Source organism: Capricornis sumatraensis, chromosome 8, assembly GCF_032405125.1.
Source record: "Capricornis sumatraensis isolate serow.1 chromosome 8, serow.2, whole genome shotgun sequence".
Taxonomy (NCBI): Eukaryota; Metazoa; Chordata; class Mammalia; order Artiodactyla; family Bovidae; genus Capricornis; species Capricornis sumatraensis.
In genome coordinates, this window is record NC_091076.1 from 105,823,338 (window position 1) to 105,843,279 (window position 19,942).

Here is a 19,942-nt window from a genome sequence, read left to right on the forward strand (position 1 = left end):
CTTGTACGGAGCGCGGGGCAGGTTTGTCTTTTGTCCAATCATCTCCGAGATTTGGGGGTGGGGGAGGGGAAACGTCCCCAGACCTTCCCTGATTAGGAAGGGGGCGGGTTTAGGCTGAGCAGGGCCCGTCTCAGCCCGTCTTGACGTCTCAGGATGCTTGGCACTCCAGAGAACCAATAGGAGTGAACAGGGTCATTTGAATCGACCAATGCCGCCGGGGTGGGGGCGGGGATTTGCGAGCCCTATAAAAGCGGCGGTCCGTCCGGCAAGCCGCGGCGGAGGCTCCTGCAGCGGTCGCCGGTTTTGGGTTGGATAGCTGCTCTGCCCACCTCCGACCTGACCCTTTCAGCGCTCCGCTCCGCTCCGCGCCAGCCTACCTCGCTCTTCGGCGCCATGACCACCACCACCACCTTCAAGGGCGTCGACCCTAACAGCAGGAACAGCTCCCGGTGAGGCGAGGGGTTTCCGGGGCGGGAGGTCTGTTGCCCAGGGGGCCGGGCGGGTCTGGCGGCTGGTTGTTGGCTGTAACGTGCCCCGGGCGCTGCGCTCGCGCCCGGCCGACTGTCCTGGCTCGGCCACCGGCTCCGCCTTTGTGCGGCCGGCGAGCTTGACGCGCCGGCCCCGCCCGATTTCTGCTCCTCTCCCATTCATTCCTCCCCCGAAGCAAGGGGCTGGGAAGGGCCGGGGCCCCTCGCGCTCGCCGTGCGGCCGGTTTTCGTTAGTCGGGACGTGCTGAGAGGGTTCGCTTTCTGCCTTTTGCGGCGCGGCCGGTTCGGCCCCAGGACGGTGGTCTTGGGCCCCAGGTGTGCGGGTAGCCCGCGGGGCACCTTGATCTGGCCCCATTGTCCCACCCCCGACAACGCGCTCGTGTCTCTAGCCCGGGAGCAGGTGGGTGGCCCCGCGGCCGGCGTGGCGGTCAGATCCTGCAGCCGCAGCGATCGGGTCCGGCGGGCTCCTGCCCACTCGGGTCCGCCTGGCAGGTGGCATTTGTCTTCGGGCGGGGCTGGTCAGCACGATCCCCGCCCCCGTTCAGGACCCAACCGTAAACCCTCCGCCAAGTGCCTCCCCTCTGCTAACAAAGGAAAGACCCCTGCTCCTTCCCCTCCCGCGCCCACCTCCGAATGGGAGGGGGAGCGTGTCGTTCCTAGTGGGTTTTCTACGCTCAAACCTTCGGACCTCGGTCTTCGCATCCCACCTCTTTCTCTTCCCCCTTTGACGTTTGCCAAATGAGTTCACCTCTGGGCCGGATTCCCGGGCTGGATGGAGGAGGTTTCCTGTTCTTGGGCGGGGCCGGAGACATCCATTGTCTCTTCCGTACTATCTCCACCTGCGCAGCCCGAGCCTTTCTGGCCACTCATGCCACTGCAGCCAGGCAAGGGGGCCCTGGGCACGGTGTGTGGACTGGGAGGGCCTCTCTTCCGAGCCCTTGCCTAACTTGGTGGAAGGCTTTGGATGCCGTGGGAGATGTCCACATTGTCTCGGCTAATTGCACGCAGGCTGTTCTTCAAGGTGGGACACAAGCATCTCTGGGATCCTGCCCAAGGCGTGGAGGCAGCTTAGATTCCACTTTTTCTGAGCCTCTCTTCTTCACCGACCACGACCCGCCGTCATGTGTGGGCAGCCTTGGGGTCCTGGGCAAGCGGCACAAAGGGAGCCATTTTGTGGGGCTAAGAAGACAGCCGTGAAAGAGCAGTGTCTCACAGGGGTTGGAGTCCTTGGGGACAAAAAGCAGGCCGCATCAGTGAGGCTGAGGAGGTAGTGTTGGAAATGACATTCTTAAGACTTCAACTCTTTGGTTGCCTTTTCAAATGTAGAAAAGAATGGGGAAGATTTTAACAACTAAATCAGTGTGCTGCTCGGAGGAAGGGGAACTTGAGTAGATAGACCTACGCAAACCCTGGTCACTCCCTCTTCTCTTGTCATCCTTCCAGTGAGATTTTTTTTTTCCCAGAGGACACTGGAACAAACTGAAACCTTGGTTTTTCATTTTGTGCCCTGAGGTCAACTTTATGCTGGCCAGACTGTAGTGATTGGGATGTGAAAACTCAAGCATTCTATTAAAAAATCAAAGGTTTTTTTATCCTTTGTGGTTGAGCGCAGTTTAGTGCTGAATTCATAAAGAATTTAAGTAACCAGGTCAAATGAATCCTCACACTAGTTTTTTCATTTGTAGCTTTGAAATGTGAGACATACATGACTTTTGGTTTTGCAAAATAAATGTTTTAACCCCCTTTTGTCATCAGTTTTCCTCCAATATTGTCATCTTAAGACTCTGTGTAGCATTGTCCTTTTATTTACTTCTACCTTTCCTTCTGGCCTAATTCTCTTAAAACTTCTTTCCTTCAGTAACAGTTTCCTAGTTCTATAAACAAATTATAAATTTAGTCTGATAGGGAATGATCTGCAAAGCTCACATGGAAACTCTGGGATTTAAAGAGATAAGAAAGAAAAAGAGTACTTTTTGAAAATTGCTACCCGCAGTTCATGGACACATTTTTGTTGAGTCTCAGATACGTAATTCTGATCTCATTATCATAGTTCAGGAAGAATAGCAAGATCTTAGAAAATAAAATTGAAATAATTTCTCTTATGATCCAGATCCTTTGTTTGGGGATGTCTCGCTGTTACAAATGGGCTCCACAACACTGACGTCATTGGAGTAGGTAGAACCTGCTCTTGCAAGAGGGACACAGACCTTTAAAAAGTTGGGCTGGTCAGAGCTTTGACTTTCTTTTCTAAGCTGGTGTTTGGATTCTAGTGTCTTTTTTCTTTTTGTAAGGTAAAAAAGAAAAAAAATTCTTGGCCTATTAGGATTTTGAAGATTTTCATCTGGCTGAAATAATTCATGAGAATTTAATTATGATAGTAAGGAGAATAAGTCTAATCTCTGGGGAATGAAGGGGATGACAGTGAAGCAAGTTAAATTTGTTTTGGGGGGGGATCTTAGTTCCCCTACCAGGGATCAAACCCATGCCCCCTGCTGTGGATGCATGGAGCCCTAACCACTGAACCGCCAGGGAAGTCTCTGAAGCAAGCTAATTTTGATTATAATATTTCAAGTGTCTGTTGATCTGAGGTACAAATGATAAAAACCTAGTCACTTCTGACTTTAACATAGAGAATGACTATTAAGAATTTGTAACATATTTTAAATTATTATTTAAACAATTTTATTAGCAGACCCCAAATTATAAGAGGTATGCCTGAACATGATTTCTTAATTCATTTAATGAATTTAATCTGGGTGAATGTTTAATATGGGAGACTTACAAACAGTGGGCTTTTAAATGTTTTACATGTTATAAAAGCACACAATGGATTCCCCCCACCCCCACCCCTGGAAAATAATAATGACATTTTAATTTAGTGTAAATTGAGTACTGAATTTTACTATGGAGAGACATGAATATTAGATTTAGAGAAAGATGCTAGAGGACCTATATAAGAAATATATTCAGTCTAGAAAACATGAAAAGCAATCAGAACACCAACTATATAGGTTTGTAGTTTAAAGAGAAAATGGTATTGAGTGATCCCCCTACTTCACTTTGAGCCCTTTTTAAATGTGCCTGCCAGGGCTTGGGGTCTGGCCCCATCTCTGTCACTTGTTTTAACTAAAGTTGGGCAGTTCATTTAGAACTTCTCCAGGCCTGACTTTGTTCTTTTAAAAAATGAGGCTGTTTGTTGAACTAGACAGAGCAGAGCCCAGTGTACTACCACCCGATAGCCAAGTCCAGCTGGCACCTGATTTTTACAAGTATAAATGGCTGAAAAGGGCCAGACGAAGTATCTTTCATGACTTGTGAAAATGACAAGAAAATCAAATTTGTGTCCATAAATAAAGCTTTATTGGGACATAGCTGCCCTCATTCATCTTCGTGTTGCCTGTGGCTGGCCTCTGTGCTGTTATGGAGCTGAATAGCTGCAAAAAACCGAATGACCCACAGGCCAAAAATAATTAACTGTTTGGTCCTTTACAGAAAGAACTGGTGGCCAGAAAGAGAGGGTATCTAACATTCTTTCCTTTCGGTGTCCTACTGCTGATTTCTCAAGGTCATGGAGGGCTTCCTGGAAGAGGAGAAGGTTTAAGAAATGGGCTGGATTCTGAAACAGTCACCGAGGAAAGGGTGGAAAGTGCTCTGGGCAGGAGGAAATATGGGAGTAAATATTCTGAGGTGGAGATAAGGCAGAACAGTTCACGGAACAGGGAAGAATGTGGTCTGACTGGGCTGGAGAAGATGGTGAGAACTAGATATAGTTGAGAGGGGAAGTCCGAGCAGTTTGCTTCTGTTCTGCTTAGCCCTAACCAAGCCTGCATCTGCAAGCTTACTTGTACGTACGTCTGCTTATCTACTTAGGAAAACTTATGGAAGTAGAACCCCTTCCCTGATTCACAGAAGATGCAAATTTAAACACTTGATACATTTTTATCAAAATTATCTGTAGAAAGTTTGTGCAAATTTATATTCTCACACTTCAGTTCACACTGGAAATTGGCATTTTTTTTTTCATCTTTACCAACCTAATAAGCAAAAATACATTCTTTTGTTTTAGGTTTCATTTATTTGCTTGTGAATTTGAATTTTTAATGTTTAGAAACTACCCATATTTTTTAATTGTCTGTTAGTCCCTTTTGTCCATTTTTATTTCTCTCATGATTCTTTTAATTATTTTAAAAGTGATTCTATCATCCTTTGTCAAATATGTGTATTTTTGCCAAGTTTAATCTGTCCATTTTTCATGGTTTCTGGCTTTCATCTTGCACTTAGAAGGAAAGCCTTCATGACTAGAACCAGATTCGTACATGTTTTCTTCCAATATTTTTGTCTTAGGCTTTAAATTTAAATATTTGACCTAGCTGGAATTTATTGTGGTAAATGAAGTGAGTTAGGAATATATATTTGGTTTGTTCCTTTAATCAAAATGACTAGCCAGTTAATCCATCACAGTTCTCCCTTCTGAACTAAATAAAATACTCCAATGGTGGTCTTTTTGAGAGAGAATTCTTGACAGTCCTGAGCAGAAGTTGACAAAATCCCCCATTGCAGAAGTTGGTAACAGAATCTCAGTAATTGATAAAACATACTTAAAAATTAGTAGATTTGACGGCACTTTCTTGGTGGTCTAGTGGTTGGGATTCTGTGCTTCCAGTGTGTGCGGGGGCTGCAGGTTTGATCTCTGGTGAGGAACTAGGATCCCACATACCATGTGGCGCAAACAAAATCAGTAGATTTGAACAACTCAATTAATAGGCTTTATCTAGTAGACATATAGAACACTGCTAAGTATATGTTCCTTTCAAGCAGATACAGAAGATTTATAAAATGAAGCACCTATTAAGCCATAAAACACATCATATTTCAAAGGAACATGTCACATAGATCCTGTCTGTATTATAATGGAAAGCTGGAAATCAGACTAGAAAGACCTATGTTAGCAAATTTACAAATGTACTTTTAAATAATTTTATGGGTCAAAGAAGAAAATAATGGAAATGAGAAAATATTTAGAATGGGAACAAAAATCACAGCTTGGGGATGCCTCTGGAGGGATACTTAGAAGAGAATTTTTACCTAAAGTGTTAAATTTTTCCTTTCCTTTCAAATATAAGGAGCTGAGTTTACAAATGACAGCTAGATTTATCTGGAAACTTGAATGAAATGGACACCTTCCTAGAGAAATGTTTCTTACTCAAAATGACTTAAGAAATAGAAAAATAGACCACTCCCATCACCATAAAGGAACTGAATCTGTGGTTAGGACATCTTCCCATGAAACCATCTCCATTTTCTATGTTTTGAGTAGTGACAGGACAAATGAAATTGAGTTTTTTCATGGAGGGGACAAATTGGTCAACCTGTGTCCGGAAGACCTGGAAATGGGAAAGTGCCATATTTCCTTGTCAAACACAAGAGCTGTAGATGGTGTCTAAAGGTTCACGGGTGTAGAGCATGTCATGGAGTCCTACACTTAACTCTTGATTGACTCTCCTTGTGACTGGTCACTTGCGATGGTTAGTGAGAATAGTGAGGTACACGTGTATAGACAGGGCTTGTGAATGATGCTGAGATGGCAGAGACGGTTACGAGCTTTCCTTGGGCTTCTAAGTTGGTCATGTATATGTATAATCTTCCATTTAAAAATGTTTTGTTGGAAATAAAAATGGAAACTTTTTTTTTTAAATAAATAACAAGATGTGCTTCTAAACTTCTTTGCAAATGTGTCCAGCTGGGCCTAGCAGACAGGATCCATTAGGCTTTGGCCTGTTCCTAAAAGGGGATGCCAACCAGCCTGTTGCTGGTACTTTAGGACTGTTGCAGCTGCCTGGTGCGGTGCACAATCTCACCACCTTAAGGTCCATCATTGAATTTATACCACGTTGGAATCTATTCCTAATTTTCCCATTAACAGTTCTCTTTTGTGGGGGTGTGTGTGGAATGAATGGGTGGGTGAACTGAAATGAAAGGTGTTTGAAAACATGTACCAGGAAACATCTTGATCTGATCTGAAACTGACATCTCACCATCATTTCTAGGGTTTTGCGGCCTCCTGGCGGTGGATCCAATTTTTCATTAGGTTTTGATGAACCAACAGAACAACCTGTGAGGAGGAACAAAATGGCCTCCAGCATCTTTGGGACACCTGAGGAAAATCCCCCTTCCTGGGCCAAGTCGGCAGGTACTGCTCGTCTCTGTGGTCGGTGGTCAAGGGGTGGGCCCAGCAGGACCACTGCAGCTGGGTGTGTGCTGCTGACTAACATCTAGCTTAATCGTGGGAAACAACAATTAAAGCTTGTCATGGGAGGAGAGACGGGGGCTAAGACGGGGGAGATGCGGGAGTTGGTGTGATGGCTGAGAACAAGGAGAGCCGTCAGCTGGCTCATATGGCCCCTCTGTGGCATTTTACTAGCCGCCACTCCCTGACACTGTGGGCTCATGTTGTCATGTGACGCGAGCCCATTATATAGTGGCGTGCTTTAGGTCTTTCCCTGGTATTCCTCACGAAAGTATATTTTGATTCAGGTGCCAAGTCTAGTGGGGGCAGGGAAGATTCTGAGTCATCTGGACCCCAGAGAAGGAATTCTTCTGAAGCGAACTCTGGAGACTTCTTAGATCTGAAGGTCAGTGCAACAATACAGGGGGAGAGACAGGCTTGGAGGTTTACGCCCTTTAGAAATGAAATCCTCACGTCACCCCCCGCCCTTCCTCCACTATACTAAGACTTGCCACTGGAGTTTCGGGGTTTGTTTTTTGTTTGTTTGTTTGCGCTTAACCACTAAATTTTTATTATAACATCAAAAAATACAATATTAGTAAATAGAAATACAGAGTAAAGAGAAAGTAGCATAAATGGGGAGGGGTGGGGAGGTGGGGCAGGGGTAAGGAGGAGGCCACGGACAGGGGCATAAGCCTTGTTCTTAGTCATCACTTTCCTGTAACTTTCGTGAATCTTTCCCATCCATCATCACCAATATCACTCCAGCAACAATTTCTCAAAGGGCATCTGTCTATCCTAACTCTCTAAAGGCTTTGCTTATGATCTCAATCCCTGGAGTTAATACCCAGGGCAAAGAGCCTCTATTAAATTATTTATCCAGTCATCCCTGAGCTTTTTCTCCCACTAGGTTTTTATCCACTGGAGTTTTATTATATCGAGTGGTAATTAGGAAAGGGACTTGACTGTACTGCTGATGGAGGATTGATAGAGTAGATCAGAAAAATGAGTTCATGTGACCTTGGTCTGTTCATGTATCTCTGCTACCAGTTGGGTTCATCTTTATCCTTCAGTATTGATTTTTGAAACCGGATCACTTGCACTTCCTGTGTATCTCACACATAGTAGCATATCTGAGCTCAAGGATGTTTTAGTTGTTGGCAAATGTTGCCTGTTGTTTTGAGCTAAACTTCAGGAGGCTGTCGCACGGTGTTACCATTGGTTGTCTGCAGGTGAGCACGGCTCCTAGCCCCAGATGTTTGTCTGGAAAGCCTGGTGGGATGTCCCCGAGTGGGGACCTCAGGGCACATGGAGACGGCAGCCGCCTGAATGTGGGCAGACTGGTAGAAGGGCTTTGGAATTGATGAAGGCCCTTCAACAGCTAGATTAGAAAGAAAGGAAAGGGGGTGGAAAGATAGGTTTACCAGTTTCCCATTCTGATAAAAGCTCCTCTGAAGTGCTAACTGATATCATCAGTGTCAATGTTAAGGTTTTTTGGTGTTTTGACCATGTTACTAGTACTGGGGCAATTTATCCAGTAGCATGTTTTTTTTTTTTTGGTCCAGTAGCATTTTTGTGTAGCATTGTTCCAAGTTGAATAAAGGCTGTTTATTGTAAAGAGCACCTTGACCTTGAACTTGACTACATCAAAACAAAATTTGACATCTGTCTTCAGGGAGACAGTAGCTTCTCTGAACTATGATTGTTTTCTTTGTGTGTGGCCAAATTAAAATCTGAAGTAAATTGTAACTTTTTTCTTTTCCAGGGAGAAGGTGACGTTCATGGTGAGTATGTCTGAAAAAAGTATGCCAATTTCTGAATGTTAGAATAGACTCAATTTTGACTCAAGTCATGTCCTGGGGAAAGAGGCTGGCTGGAGAGTGAACCTGGCTGAGCCCCAGGTGCCAGTGTCCATCCTCTAGGGGGAAGGGAAAGCAAAATGGAAGCTATCAAGCACGGCCAGCAGCGAGAACAAGGCTGGAAACCTCCTAAAGCTTTCAGAACAGACGGATGTCAGTCAGGTTGGTATTTGTTACACTCAGTGAGAGCTTCTTAGTAACCGTCTCTGGCATCGCAAGCTCAGACCTCAGCATTACATTTACAGTTGATTTTCTACTGAAGTGCTTACTCAGCACGACAACCAGTAACCCTGTGATCTTGTGAATGATGACTTTAGCGGGCAGGTGTAAATTATCAGTTAGCATCCACATCATCAAATTATAAGTGGAAAAGAGCTGTAATCATTTAATTATTTAAAATCTTTGAAGTATTTATTGGCACTTCTTTAACAAGTGCCAGAGAATCACTGCTGCATGTGATGTGAGGTTTACGTGTGTTTGGCCTGCAGCCATCAGGTTCAAGTTGACCCGGTGACACGCAGCCGGCCCAGGACAAAGCCACTTCTTCAAGGCTTTTTTCTGTCATTACATTGGGCAAGTCAGTCTTCCAGGAAAACAGAAATTCCTGTTCAGTTTCTTGTTGTCTCTCGCTGGGCGTGAGGGGAGGAGAATCTTCCGAACCGTTGTGAACTTTACCTGGGTTTTCCCTCCGCAGACAGATTGCTTCTCATTGGACTGAAGGTGTATTAGTTTTTGTTTCTATCTAGTTTGTTCCATTTAAAAAGATTGTTCTGCAGGTTCAAAGAAAAAAAAAAATCTAGACTTTTTGATTCCGCTGCTTTTTGTATTCAGAAATACTTCCAATGTCAGACCTTATTTAGCAAGAATAATAAGTTAATCTTTCTTTTAATAGAATTTTATTTATTTTTGGCTATGCTGGGTCTTGGTTGCTGCACAGGTTTTTGTCTGGTTTCAGCGAGCGGTGACTGTTGTCTAGTTGAGGTGGTCAGGCTCCTCATTGCGGTGGCTTCTCTTGTTTTGGAGCACGGGCTCAATAGTTGTGTCACGGGCTTAGCTATTCCACATCGTGTGGGATCTTCCCTGACCAGGGATCAGACCCTTGTCTCTTCACCACTGAGCCACCAGGGAGGCCCAAGAAACAGCTCATCTTTATTCACTAATTTTGATCAATGAATAGAATTACATATTTGGGGAGCCCACAGTAGTATGTGAGAGCCTGAAGTTATGAAAATATATGTCATATTTGTCCTGCTAATAATTAATTCTCTTAACCTCTCCTTTGGGGTCGGCCCGCCTTCACGCCTTGAGGGTAAACTATTCTTTGTTTGCTGAATAAAACTCTTGAGCTGTAACTGAAGAAAAAAATTCTCTCCCCCACCCCCAGCTCAGTGTTACAGATCCTTCAGGTGAGTAGCACGTGCACCGTGTACAGGTCCTTCCTTTTCGTGTTTTTTGATCGATCGTCAGTTTGGCACCTGATTATTCTCTGCTCCTGACTGCTGCTACTTTTAGCTTGTCTGTCATAAAATGACAAGGGGCATGACAGTTCAGACCATGTCTAGTGAATAAAAGTCAACCCCAGTTCTGTTGGCAACGTCACTGCAAAGCCAATCAGTTCTGCTCAGTTAAATAAAGCAGATCTTGCTTGGATATACTGCCTTCATCTTTGGGATAATTAAAAACAGGAATGTCTATAGTGAGGACTTTGGAAATCTTAAAGAAAGAGGGAGAAGGTCCAGGAAGCTTGGGCAGAAGTCCTTACCTGCCTTCAGGCAAGTCTGTTGTGTTTTCTAGAGGTTCTAATTTTGTGATCCTTAGATGAGTCCGGTTTTTTCTCTTCTGACATTGCTATCTGATCAAGTTACCTTACTGCTATGCCAGAGAAGACAGACAAGTAAGGAGTAGATAGAACGTATATTATGGCAGAAGCCATAATTTTGTTTAAAAAAACAAAAACATCTTTAAAATTACTGGATTCAGTAGACAAACGATCTCTGTCAAGTCCCATAAAAGTTTCTAAAGCCTTTACTCTCAATTCGTATACTTATCACAGACTCAAGGAAGTAACAAGCCAACCTCTATTGCTGGCCAGAGTATTTCTGACCAGATAAATGAGTGTTTAGGTTAAGGGCCATGGTTGTGTAGTCTCCACGGGTGCTTTTTTCCTCCCTTTTTCTCGTTTGGCTTCTTGTTACCCAGTTGTGAAAGACAAAGCGGCTCCGTGCATAATGATAAAGGCAAATGTGAGATTGGCAGGAATGAGCTTGTTTATCTAAAAATCATTTTATGGAAATAAACTACCATGCCGGGTAACATTTGTGTCCATCTGAAGTGCTCCTCAGCTGGGTGGCCCGGATGGTGGATTCAGTTAGATCCTGTCCAGTGGGGAGGCTGTGTCCTCGCAGCAGAAATGAAACAGCTTGGGTTGATACGCTGGCTCAGGCAGAGTTCGTGGTCTGTATTCGTCTGTCTTGAATGGCTTTAAAATTTGGGTTCTTGGGTTTTGTTTGTATTTGCAGTAAATTGGACATGCTTCCCTAGGTTATTTAAGGGCGCCTGTCGGAGGACTTGGGTATGGTGTGTTGATGCATTTGGTCCAGTTTCTTGTGCAACAGGAAGCTGAGGGGTAACCCTTTCTTGCCAAGCTTTGGTTCATAACTGAGTGCTATCATCTTGGAAAGCGTGTACTACATTTTTACCTGTAGTTGAATAGTATAGAACATTATATGCCTTAGAAGTCAGGTTCTATCAAATAGTCCAAAAATTCATGAAATGAAATGTTTAAAGCAGCAGTAGCATATTCCTGAGATGTTATGTTTCTGATCTAAGACTTCCTCCTTGAACTTCTCTGTTTCAGTCGGCAGAGTGAAAACTTAGTACAAGTGGTTTTAGGGATGTGGACCTTTAATGTTTAGTCTGATGAGGAACTTTTTTTTTAATGAGTAATTTTTTTGGAGTTACTACTTTGCATTGGTGTCTAATATGAGTGCTTACAAAGTTCTTACATAGGATATGTCATAACCAGTATTTCTGCTTCGCTGCTCCAGGGTTTTGGAACTTCTAAACTAGGAGGAAATAAATGTCTTTAAACCTTAAGGTAGTTTTTCTTCCAAGTCTTATAAATATCTTAGTTTTTTATACTAAAGGTGCCTCTGTGTGATTATTGCAAGGTAGGTGTTAGAATATGCAACAGAATTTAAGATTTAACACTGAAATGAAGAGAGCTGGCTTTTCTTTTTAATTAAAAATAAGTCTGACATGCCTTAAACTATTAAACTCTTCATAAAAATTACCTTTTGCAGAAAATAATGCATTTTTTTTCCTTTTGCAATTACTCTTGAATTTGAATCAGTGGCAACAACCTGGTTAAGGATTCCTATATGCTGGTTGAGAATTTCACAAGTCAGTCTGGGAATCAGTCAAGCAGTATGTAGGACTGGATGAATTGGGTGATAATAACACTGGTTCTTAAGACTTTAATGAGGAAAGGGCAGGGTTGATATGATGGGAGTAACTGGATTAAGATAATTAACCATCAGTGGGTGGGGGTGGAGTCTTTAATAAACCTCTGTAAGCTGGATATTAAAAGTCAGCCTCACTCGTTAATCATGGAAACGTTAACACATGACAGAATTAAATAATCGTTTTTCACCTGTCACTTAGGCAGATATTAAGGTGAGGTGGTTATCAAGTGGGGGAAGTGGACCGATGTGAGTAGAGGATGCTCTGACGTGGGCGCTAGAGTGGACCTGGACTGCCACTGTGGAAGGAGGCGCCCAGTCTCTGTTCAAACTGAAGACGACAGCACGTGTCCCCCTGGGCCTGTGTTCCAGAGTACACACGTTACGGTTTCAGAATGGTCAGACTGGTTTTACTTTTTGGCTATCAGTAGAGGATTAATCACATATACTGTATATATACTAGAAAGCAGTGACTTAAGCAAGATCAAGTGTGACCATGTGTATGTTGTTTAATTGTTCAGTCATGTCTGAATCTTGCAACCCCATAGACTGTAGCCCTCCCAGGCTCCTCTGTCCACGGGATTTCTCGGACGAGATTACTGGAGTGAAGTGGGTTGCCATTTCCTCCTCCAGGGGATCTTCTCGCCCCAGGGACTGAACCTGAGGCTCCGGCATTGCAGGTGGATTCTTTAGCACTGACACCAGGGAAGCACCTGACCATGTGTATAAGTGAAGTGAAGTCACTCAGTCATATCCGACTCTTTGCGACCCCATGGACTGTAGCCTACCAGGCTCCTCTGTCCATGGGATTTCCCAGGCAGTAGTACTGGAGTGGATTGCCATTTCCTTCTCCAGCGGATCTTCCCGACCCAGGGATCGAACCCGGGTCTCCTGCATTGTAGACAGACGCTTTACCGTCTGAGCCACCAGGGAAGTCCTGACCATGTGTATAAGTGGGGGTAAATTTCCAAAAGGGACAAGTTGCTATCAATTATGTTAAATACAATAAAAACAAGATTGTCTGTGATATGCTGGAAATAAAGCACACAAAGCTTACGCAAAACAGATGGACAGAGGATGCACACAGCTAGTAGTGGGGCCTCTGGGAATACAGGGAGGAGACCCACCCAGCAGTGGAGTGGTGGACCTAGAGCTTATCTGTAATATTCACATTTAAAACATTTATGTCGCCATATACTTAAGTAATTTAGAAAAGAACATACACAGAGAAAGACCTGGGGATGCATACGGCAGAACACTAACAGTGGCTGGTTCTGGATGGTGGCCATGTGCCAACTGTTTTCTTCTTTATAGCTCCAGGCGTGGTTTGAACCATCCTCCAAAAAGCCCCTTCAAAAAACTTAGACTCGTCATCTTCACTGGGAATAGTTATTAGTCTTAATTTCATTCTGTTTTCCTAGAAAACGTGGACACAGACTTGCAGGCCACCCTGGGGCAGAGCGAGGAGAAGCCTGTGCCCGCCGCCCCTGTGCCCAGCCCAGTGGCGCCGGCACCTGTGCCATCCCGGAGAAACCCCCCTGGCGGCAAGTCCAGCCTCGTCCTGGGCTAGCTCCGTCTGCCCCGGACTCTCGTCGTTTTGTTTCTTTGTTTTTCCGTGCTTGTGAGCCGCACAACTTGAGCCTGACTGGACATCTTTTGGATTTGTTTCATTAAAAAAGAAGCACTTTATGTACTGCTGTCTTTTATTTTATTTTTATTTTTTGGAAGAACAGGTTCTCTGTCTGTCCTTATTCCTCTGGGTCTGTAGGCCTTGGCATGAGTGTTTTCTAGTAGTAGATTGGAGGGAAAGCTTTGTGACACTTAGTACCGTGTTTTTAAGAACAAACCATTTGGTTTCAAATGTGTTAGAGGATCTTTTGTACTGAGGTTTTTAAAACCCTTTTTTGGTCAGCTTTACTTGGGTTTACCAAGCCTGGATTGGACAGACCAGTAAACAGTCCACAGGCGCTGTCCCTTCAGGCCCCCAAACAAGGTTGTCTTGATGCTGAAACCTACCTGGTGTTGCCCTAACTTCTCAGTGCCCTTTGCTAAAAAGCATCTTCCTGTGCCATATGGAGTGATAAAAGGCCTGTGCCCTATGCCTTGCCGCCTGCAAAGCAAAAAAAAAGTAAAACAAAAAATTGCCTTTTATTTCTGAACCTTAAGATACATTTAAGCCAGATACTTAACATGACTGGCTGAGCAAAGCCTGCTGCTCCCACGCAGAGGAAGGCTTGATGTTCACTCAGACTGATGAACTCCAGGTGGTGAAGCAGGGGCGGGGTCTTCGTGGGGAAGGGACCCGTGGGGGGGGCAGTGCTCTTCTTAGATAACTTGAAGCTGTGTGCATGATGCTGGTGCTTGACCATGAAACGAAAGTCTCATCCTTAAAATGTGTGTTGTACTTCACAACCCTGGACTGTTGCTTAAAGTAAACGATGTACAAATTTTGAAACACTGTGTCCTGTGTCATCTTTTTGAGATTGTTTCTGCAGTTCTACCTGCTTAGTTGCTTTTTTCTTTGTTACTAACAACCCTGCTACCCAATGATTTGATGAGCCCTTCAAATTAAAACAGACTTAAGGAAGGCCTAGAGAGAAGTGGGCTTCTCTGTAAAGAAAACAGGTTTAAAGTCAGTGTGAGTGCAGAATGCCAAAATGAACATTAACTAATATCTGGTAGTAAAAGACAGGAGTAATACAGATACCTGGCTTCCAGAACAATTATTAGCCAATACACTTGGGACTCTTCTACCACTTATCCTCCTTTGCTGGGTGATAACATTAATATTTTAAGTTCTCTCATGCCTACAGGATGCCCCTCGATGGTCAGTGATCAAAGAAGAGGGCTCCAAAGAAAAGAAGGGTCATGTAGCCAGAAGAGGACAAGGTCATCTGAGTCTTGTCAAGTGATACAGGAGATTGGAGAAAGCACACTGGGTTCTAGGGAGAAAGTTCCAGATCGAGGTATCAAACGTCCAAACTGGGCACTGTCCGATGGCTTTTTCTGTGTACCTGGGCTGCTAATCAGCAGCGTTCCTTGGGCCTGTCATTTGGAAGCTCGATTCCTAACTTTGAGACTTTTGGGTACTTCCTTGGTGGCCCAGTAGCTAAGACTCCATGCTTTCAAGGGGGGACTGGTTGGGGAACTAAGATCCTAGGGGCGTGCCCTAAAAGTTAAAAAAAAAAGACTTTGAAACAGGTCACCTTTAACCATCCCCCACCATGGTTGAAATGATTTAAGCCTGGTTTGTAACCACCAGCTCATTTGACTTAATAAGCATCTCTTTGGGAAGAAAAAGGGTAATCATAGGTTGTGGGGGTGTTTTTCTTCCTTATTATTTTGCAAAACAGGCAGCTGTGCTATACAATTTTTCCAGTTTCACTAAAACAGATTAATCCTACAAATAACCTGAGTTAAGGTTTCTGTTAGAACTAAAGAGGCAGGAAAGCTGCGCCCTTTTCTCAGTAACTGGACAGACCTGGGAAAGACAGCTCCCTGATTTGTGTCATAACTGTAACTTGGCTTTAGCTCTCCATGCTATGAAGGTAAGTGCCTAGGCCAAAAGTGTTGTGAAGGAGTTCTGCTGGTCATCTTGGTACTGTTACAGATTTTTAAAATTCTTCATAAACATGTTTGCTAAGGGTGTTGAATTTTTCTCCTTAGAAAGCTTATGGTTTAGAAAGTGAAGTTGAACTTAAAATGATGAGGGCAGAAGAGTCAGTATTTTGATGACAGTCTTGGCTTTTTACACAGTTATGTGACTTGAGTGGCTTGGTATTTATGGCTAATACCTAGTCGTCTTCTTCGGAGAAGGCAAAAGCAGCCCACTCCAGTACTCTCGCCTGGAAAATCCCATGGACGGAGGAGCCTGGTGGGCTGCAGTCCATGGGGTCGCTAAGAGTCGGACACGACTGAAGCGACTTAGCAGCAGCAGCAGTCTACTTCTTAAGTGTTTTAAAATTAGACCACCAGGCTTCCCTTCCTGATGCATTTAGAAGTACTGGGGTGTTCAGAACCCAGTGGAACAGAAGCATCAGGAAGGGGAAGGGTGTTCAGGTGGGGAGTGACAGGAAGATGGGTCAGTCACTCAAATCTGAATCTAGTTTGTAGTAAATATATTTACATGTGAGCTTCTCTGGTGGCTCAGACGGTAAAGAATCCGCCTGCAATGCGGGAGACCTGGGTTTGATCCTGCGTTGGGAAGATGTCCTGGAGGAGGGCATGGCAACTCACTCCAGTATTCTTGCCCAGAAAACCCCATGGACAGAAGAGCCTGGCGGGCTACAGTCCATGGGGTCGCAGAGTTGGACTCGACTGAGTAACTAAGCGCAGCATATTTACATGTATTCAGGAAATAAATTATATGAAATCTACAAAAAATTGAGAGTCTACAAAAGTTAGCAGTGACCAGCATTTTCTCAGAGGAGTATATAACTGAGGAGGGTTCTAGAGAAAAATCAATTCCACAGAAAGGATGGTCCTGATTACCTGAGCCTGGTGGAAAATCGCCTCTTCCAGGTAGAACAGGAGGTTTGAAGTAGATGCTCCCATGTTTCAAGCCAACTCTGGCTTGTGAATTCATCTCTGAGGAGCTGTGCTAGCAAGAGCCTGTTGTCTTCAGATTCCCGCACTTCAGCTACTGGGACCCCCCGAGGTTCGGGTCTTGGGTTGGTGCTGCCTTGACTCAGGGGGAGGAAGCTCTCCTCCTATCCCCGCAAGCGGGGTGAGCAGGTGTGGGTTCTGAGAAAGCCGGAGCCGGTCCACGCTCCCCAGTATTCAGGCCAGTCCAGGGGACCCCCCCGGAAGGTCTGGCCCAGTAACGTTTGGGGTGAGCGAGGGCGTCTGCTCGAGCGGAGGGCGGCTGATGTCCACGCAGGCGCACCCTCAGACCAGACGCGTGGCGCGGGCACCGCCAAGTTCGGTCGGGCGCTGGGGAAAGCCTGGGGCTCCGGCGGGCGGGCGGGGCACCCGGGCGCCCATGCAAATCAGGGCGGCCCGGCTCCGCCCGCCGCCGCTCCGGAAGCGGCCGTTCCCGCGCCCAGCTCCGCGCGCTCCCGGGGCCGGTTCCGCGTTTCCCCCGGGTACCCTGCCTCGCGGCGCTGGCGATGGGGACGCCGGCGGGGCGCGCGCGGCCCGTGCGGGTGCTGGTGGACATGGACGGCGTGCTGGCGGACTTCGAGGCCGGCCTGCTGCGGGGCTTCCTCCAACGGTTCCCCGAGGAGCCGCACGTGCCGCTGGAGGAGCGCCGCGGCTTCTTCGCGCGTGAGCAGTACCGGGCGCTGCGCCCCGACCTGGCGGTAGGGAGCGGGTGGATGGGAGGGGTGCGGCGCGAGGGGAGCGGGGCCCCCGACCCCACAGGACATCCGGGGACGGGGAGCCTCTTCCATGGGTCAGGACTGTCTCTGCTCCATGTCCAGACACCTTCCTGTTTAAAATGAACAAAGCTCTCACCTCAGAATCCACACTGCACTTGGGACTAGACAGTCTGGGGGTGTTTCCTTACCGCTATACAAAATCCTCCACCCGGGACTCTGATTTGGGGACCAAAGCCCCCCAGGAAGCTCACCTTTGAGTCTTCGCTGTGTGTGTGCGGGGGAGGTGTGTGGTGAGGGGGCTTAGCCAGGACGGGAACGCTGTATCTTTCAGGACAAAGTGGCCAGTGTGTATGAAGCCCCAGGCTTTTTCCTAGACTTGGAGCCCATCCCTGGAGCCTTGGAAGCCTTGCGGGAGATGAATGACATGCAGGAGTGAGGATGGGCGGCGAGGGAGTGGGGGCTGGGGGGCAGGGGCGGGCACCACCGCGTCTAATCGTGCCCCCTCCTGGCAGCACCCAGGTCTTCATCTGCACCACCCCTCTGATGAAGTACGACCCCTGTGTGCCCGAGAAGGTGCGGCTGCCCCAGCGCTCCACAGGCAAACTTAGCTTCCGAAGTTCTGATTTGTTAAAAGAAACCATGGGGGACTTCCCTGGCAGTTCAGAGGTTAAGACTCTGTGCTCTCAATACAAGGGGATACGGGTTCAGTCCCTGGTCTGGCAACTGAGATCCCACATGCTGTATGGCCCAGCCAAAAAAAAAAAAAACAACTCCAACACACCAGCAGAAACACAGAAAGTTTGGGGGGGGCGGGGGTGGAGGGGTGTCTCTCACAAGCTGTAGACCCTCCCTCACACCTACTGGCCCTGAGTTCAGGGGCCTATCTTGCCCTGTTGACCCTGTGCCCACCTCACAGTACCGCTGGGTGGAGAAGCACCTGGGACCCCAGTTTGTGGAGCGCATTATCTTGACGAGGGACAAGACCGTGATCTCAGGGGACCTACTCATTGATGACAAGGAGGTCATTCAAGGTGGGGAGCCTTTCTCCTTAGCAGCCTCCAGGCATCTGGCCTGCTGGGATTAGGGGGAGGGAGTTCAGATAACCAGATTAGGGACTTCGGGTTCCCTGTCTCCCCTCCCAGGCCAAGAGGAGACCCCCAGCTGGGAGCACATCCTGTTCACCTGCTGCCACAACCAGCACCTGGCCCTGAGCCCACCTCGGAGGCGGCTGCGCTCCTGGAGCGACAACTGGAGGGAGATTATAGACAGCAAGCGGAGAGCCCTGCCACTGGACTCCAGCTGCCTAGAGCTGCCCCAGCAATGAGGCTGCAGACAGCGGCTGGAGGAGGGTGAGGCAGACAGGCAGGGAAGCCGGGCAGGACCGGGTCCCCGTGCAGCCTGGTGGCGGTGACCCCTCAGCACCGTGCTGGCCGGAAACACGCTGGGAGAACACGCACCTTTTAAATAAAACACTTCAGTTCACTGCTCTCTTAAGGCCTTTTATTTGGGAAAGGGAAGGGCCAGGACCCTCCGGAGGGCAGTGAGAATACAGGCCGACGAGGAGGCCTTTCCCTCCCTCCCTCCCTCTGGGCTCCTTAGTCGATTAGTCCCATAATCCACCCACCTCCAGGTCCACCTGGACACCGTTCCTCTCCGAGCCGCCTCTCCTTGGTCATGTAAGAGGTCAAGCTTAAACGGGGCCAGGACCTTCCCCTGCTCCTGCACCCCAGCTTTCCACAGGGGCCCACACCCCTTCCCCCATGCTGAGCGGTGTACCCTGGACTCTGGGTCCTGCGCTGTATGTCAGCATCTGATCCCCTCTCCCTTCAGCAGCCCTCTTACTTGCATCCCCGAGGCCCGCCTGAGGCCCAGATGTGCTTCCAGGCACAGCACCCCGCCCTCACTAAACCTGATGGCAGAGAAGGCGGGCCAGGGCTTCCAAGCAGGGACCGTGGGGTGGGGAGGGGAGAGAACACCGCTCCAAGAGTCCGTGCCTGTCCTCTGAGGTGTCATCACCCTCATGGCCACGGTAAGAGTCACTGGGCTGGACTCTCAACAGCACGGGGCGCACTCGGGTCTTTGAGGTGCCCTCCCGTGGTGTCTGGCTGACAGGTCTGTACGGGTCAACAGTTAAGCCAGAGAGTTCTCAGGGGCAGCATCCGCCAGGCCCAACGCCCAGCCTGGAGACTTGCGGGGCAGGTACCCAGCCTCCACAGACGGGGGCACAACACCGCCCTCAGCTTCCCGGAGCCGCGATATACTTTGAACAACAAAGCTTCTCATTTCTGCGTCTCAAAATGACTCCAGACACCTCTGTTAGGGGAGAATGCTTCCTTCCTCAAGCTCAGGCAATTCTCCTAAGCTCCAGGCCCAGCTGTTCCTCAGGAGAAACACCTTCTGCGAAGCCTCCGAGTCCAGGGACCGCGCTGCTTCCTCCGCGAGGTTGAGACCCGGCGGGGGTGGGCCAGCACGAGGGCCTCTCAACGAGGTTGAGAGCAGCAGCCCGTGAAAACGGCAGCATCTTCAACTTCCCCATCCACGCGCCTCAAGGCCTGGCTTCCTCACTCGTCTGGGGCCTTTCATCACAGTG

General features: G+C 47.3%; 2 protein-coding genes across 5 annotated transcripts; both read left to right on the forward strand.

The window, feature by feature from the left end:
• The first annotated feature begins 297 nt into the window (after positions 1-297).
• Positions 298-14,285, forward strand: JPT1 (Jupiter microtubule associated homolog 1). Of its 3 annotated transcripts, none has more exons than XM_068977749.1 (5): positions 298-449; positions 6,536-6,678; positions 7,023-7,120; positions 8,480-8,502; positions 13,456-14,285. In XM_068977749.1, the coding sequence occupies exons 1-5, from the start codon at positions 394-396 to the stop codon at positions 13,706-13,708; spliced, it is 573 nt and encodes a 190-aa protein (XP_068833850.1). In that variant the 5' UTR covers positions 298-393; the 3' UTR covers positions 13,709-14,285. The 3 variants fall into 3 exon arrangements, with proteins under 3 accessions (XP_068833850.1, XP_068833852.1, XP_068833851.1); XM_068977751.1 differs by having other exon boundaries at positions 8,480-8,498; positions 13,456-13,714; XM_068977750.1 differs by lacking the exon at positions 8,480-8,502.
• Positions 14,286-17,138: 2,853 nt separating this feature from the next.
• NT5C (5', 3'-nucleotidase, cytosolic) lies at positions 17,139-18,696 on the forward strand. Of its 2 annotated transcripts, none has more exons than XM_068978787.1 (5): positions 17,139-17,334; positions 17,684-17,784; positions 17,865-17,925; positions 18,269-18,383; positions 18,495-18,696. In XM_068978787.1, exons 1-5 carry the CDS (start codon positions 17,143-17,145, stop codon positions 18,674-18,676), a joined length of 651 nt encoding a protein of 216 aa, XP_068834888.1. In that variant the 5' UTR covers positions 17,139-17,142; the 3' UTR covers positions 18,677-18,696. The 2 variants fall into 2 exon arrangements, with proteins under 2 accessions (XP_068834888.1, XP_068834889.1); XM_068978788.1 differs by having other exon boundaries at positions 18,371-18,373; positions 18,503-18,696.
• Positions 18,697-19,942: the final 1,246 nt, after the last annotated feature.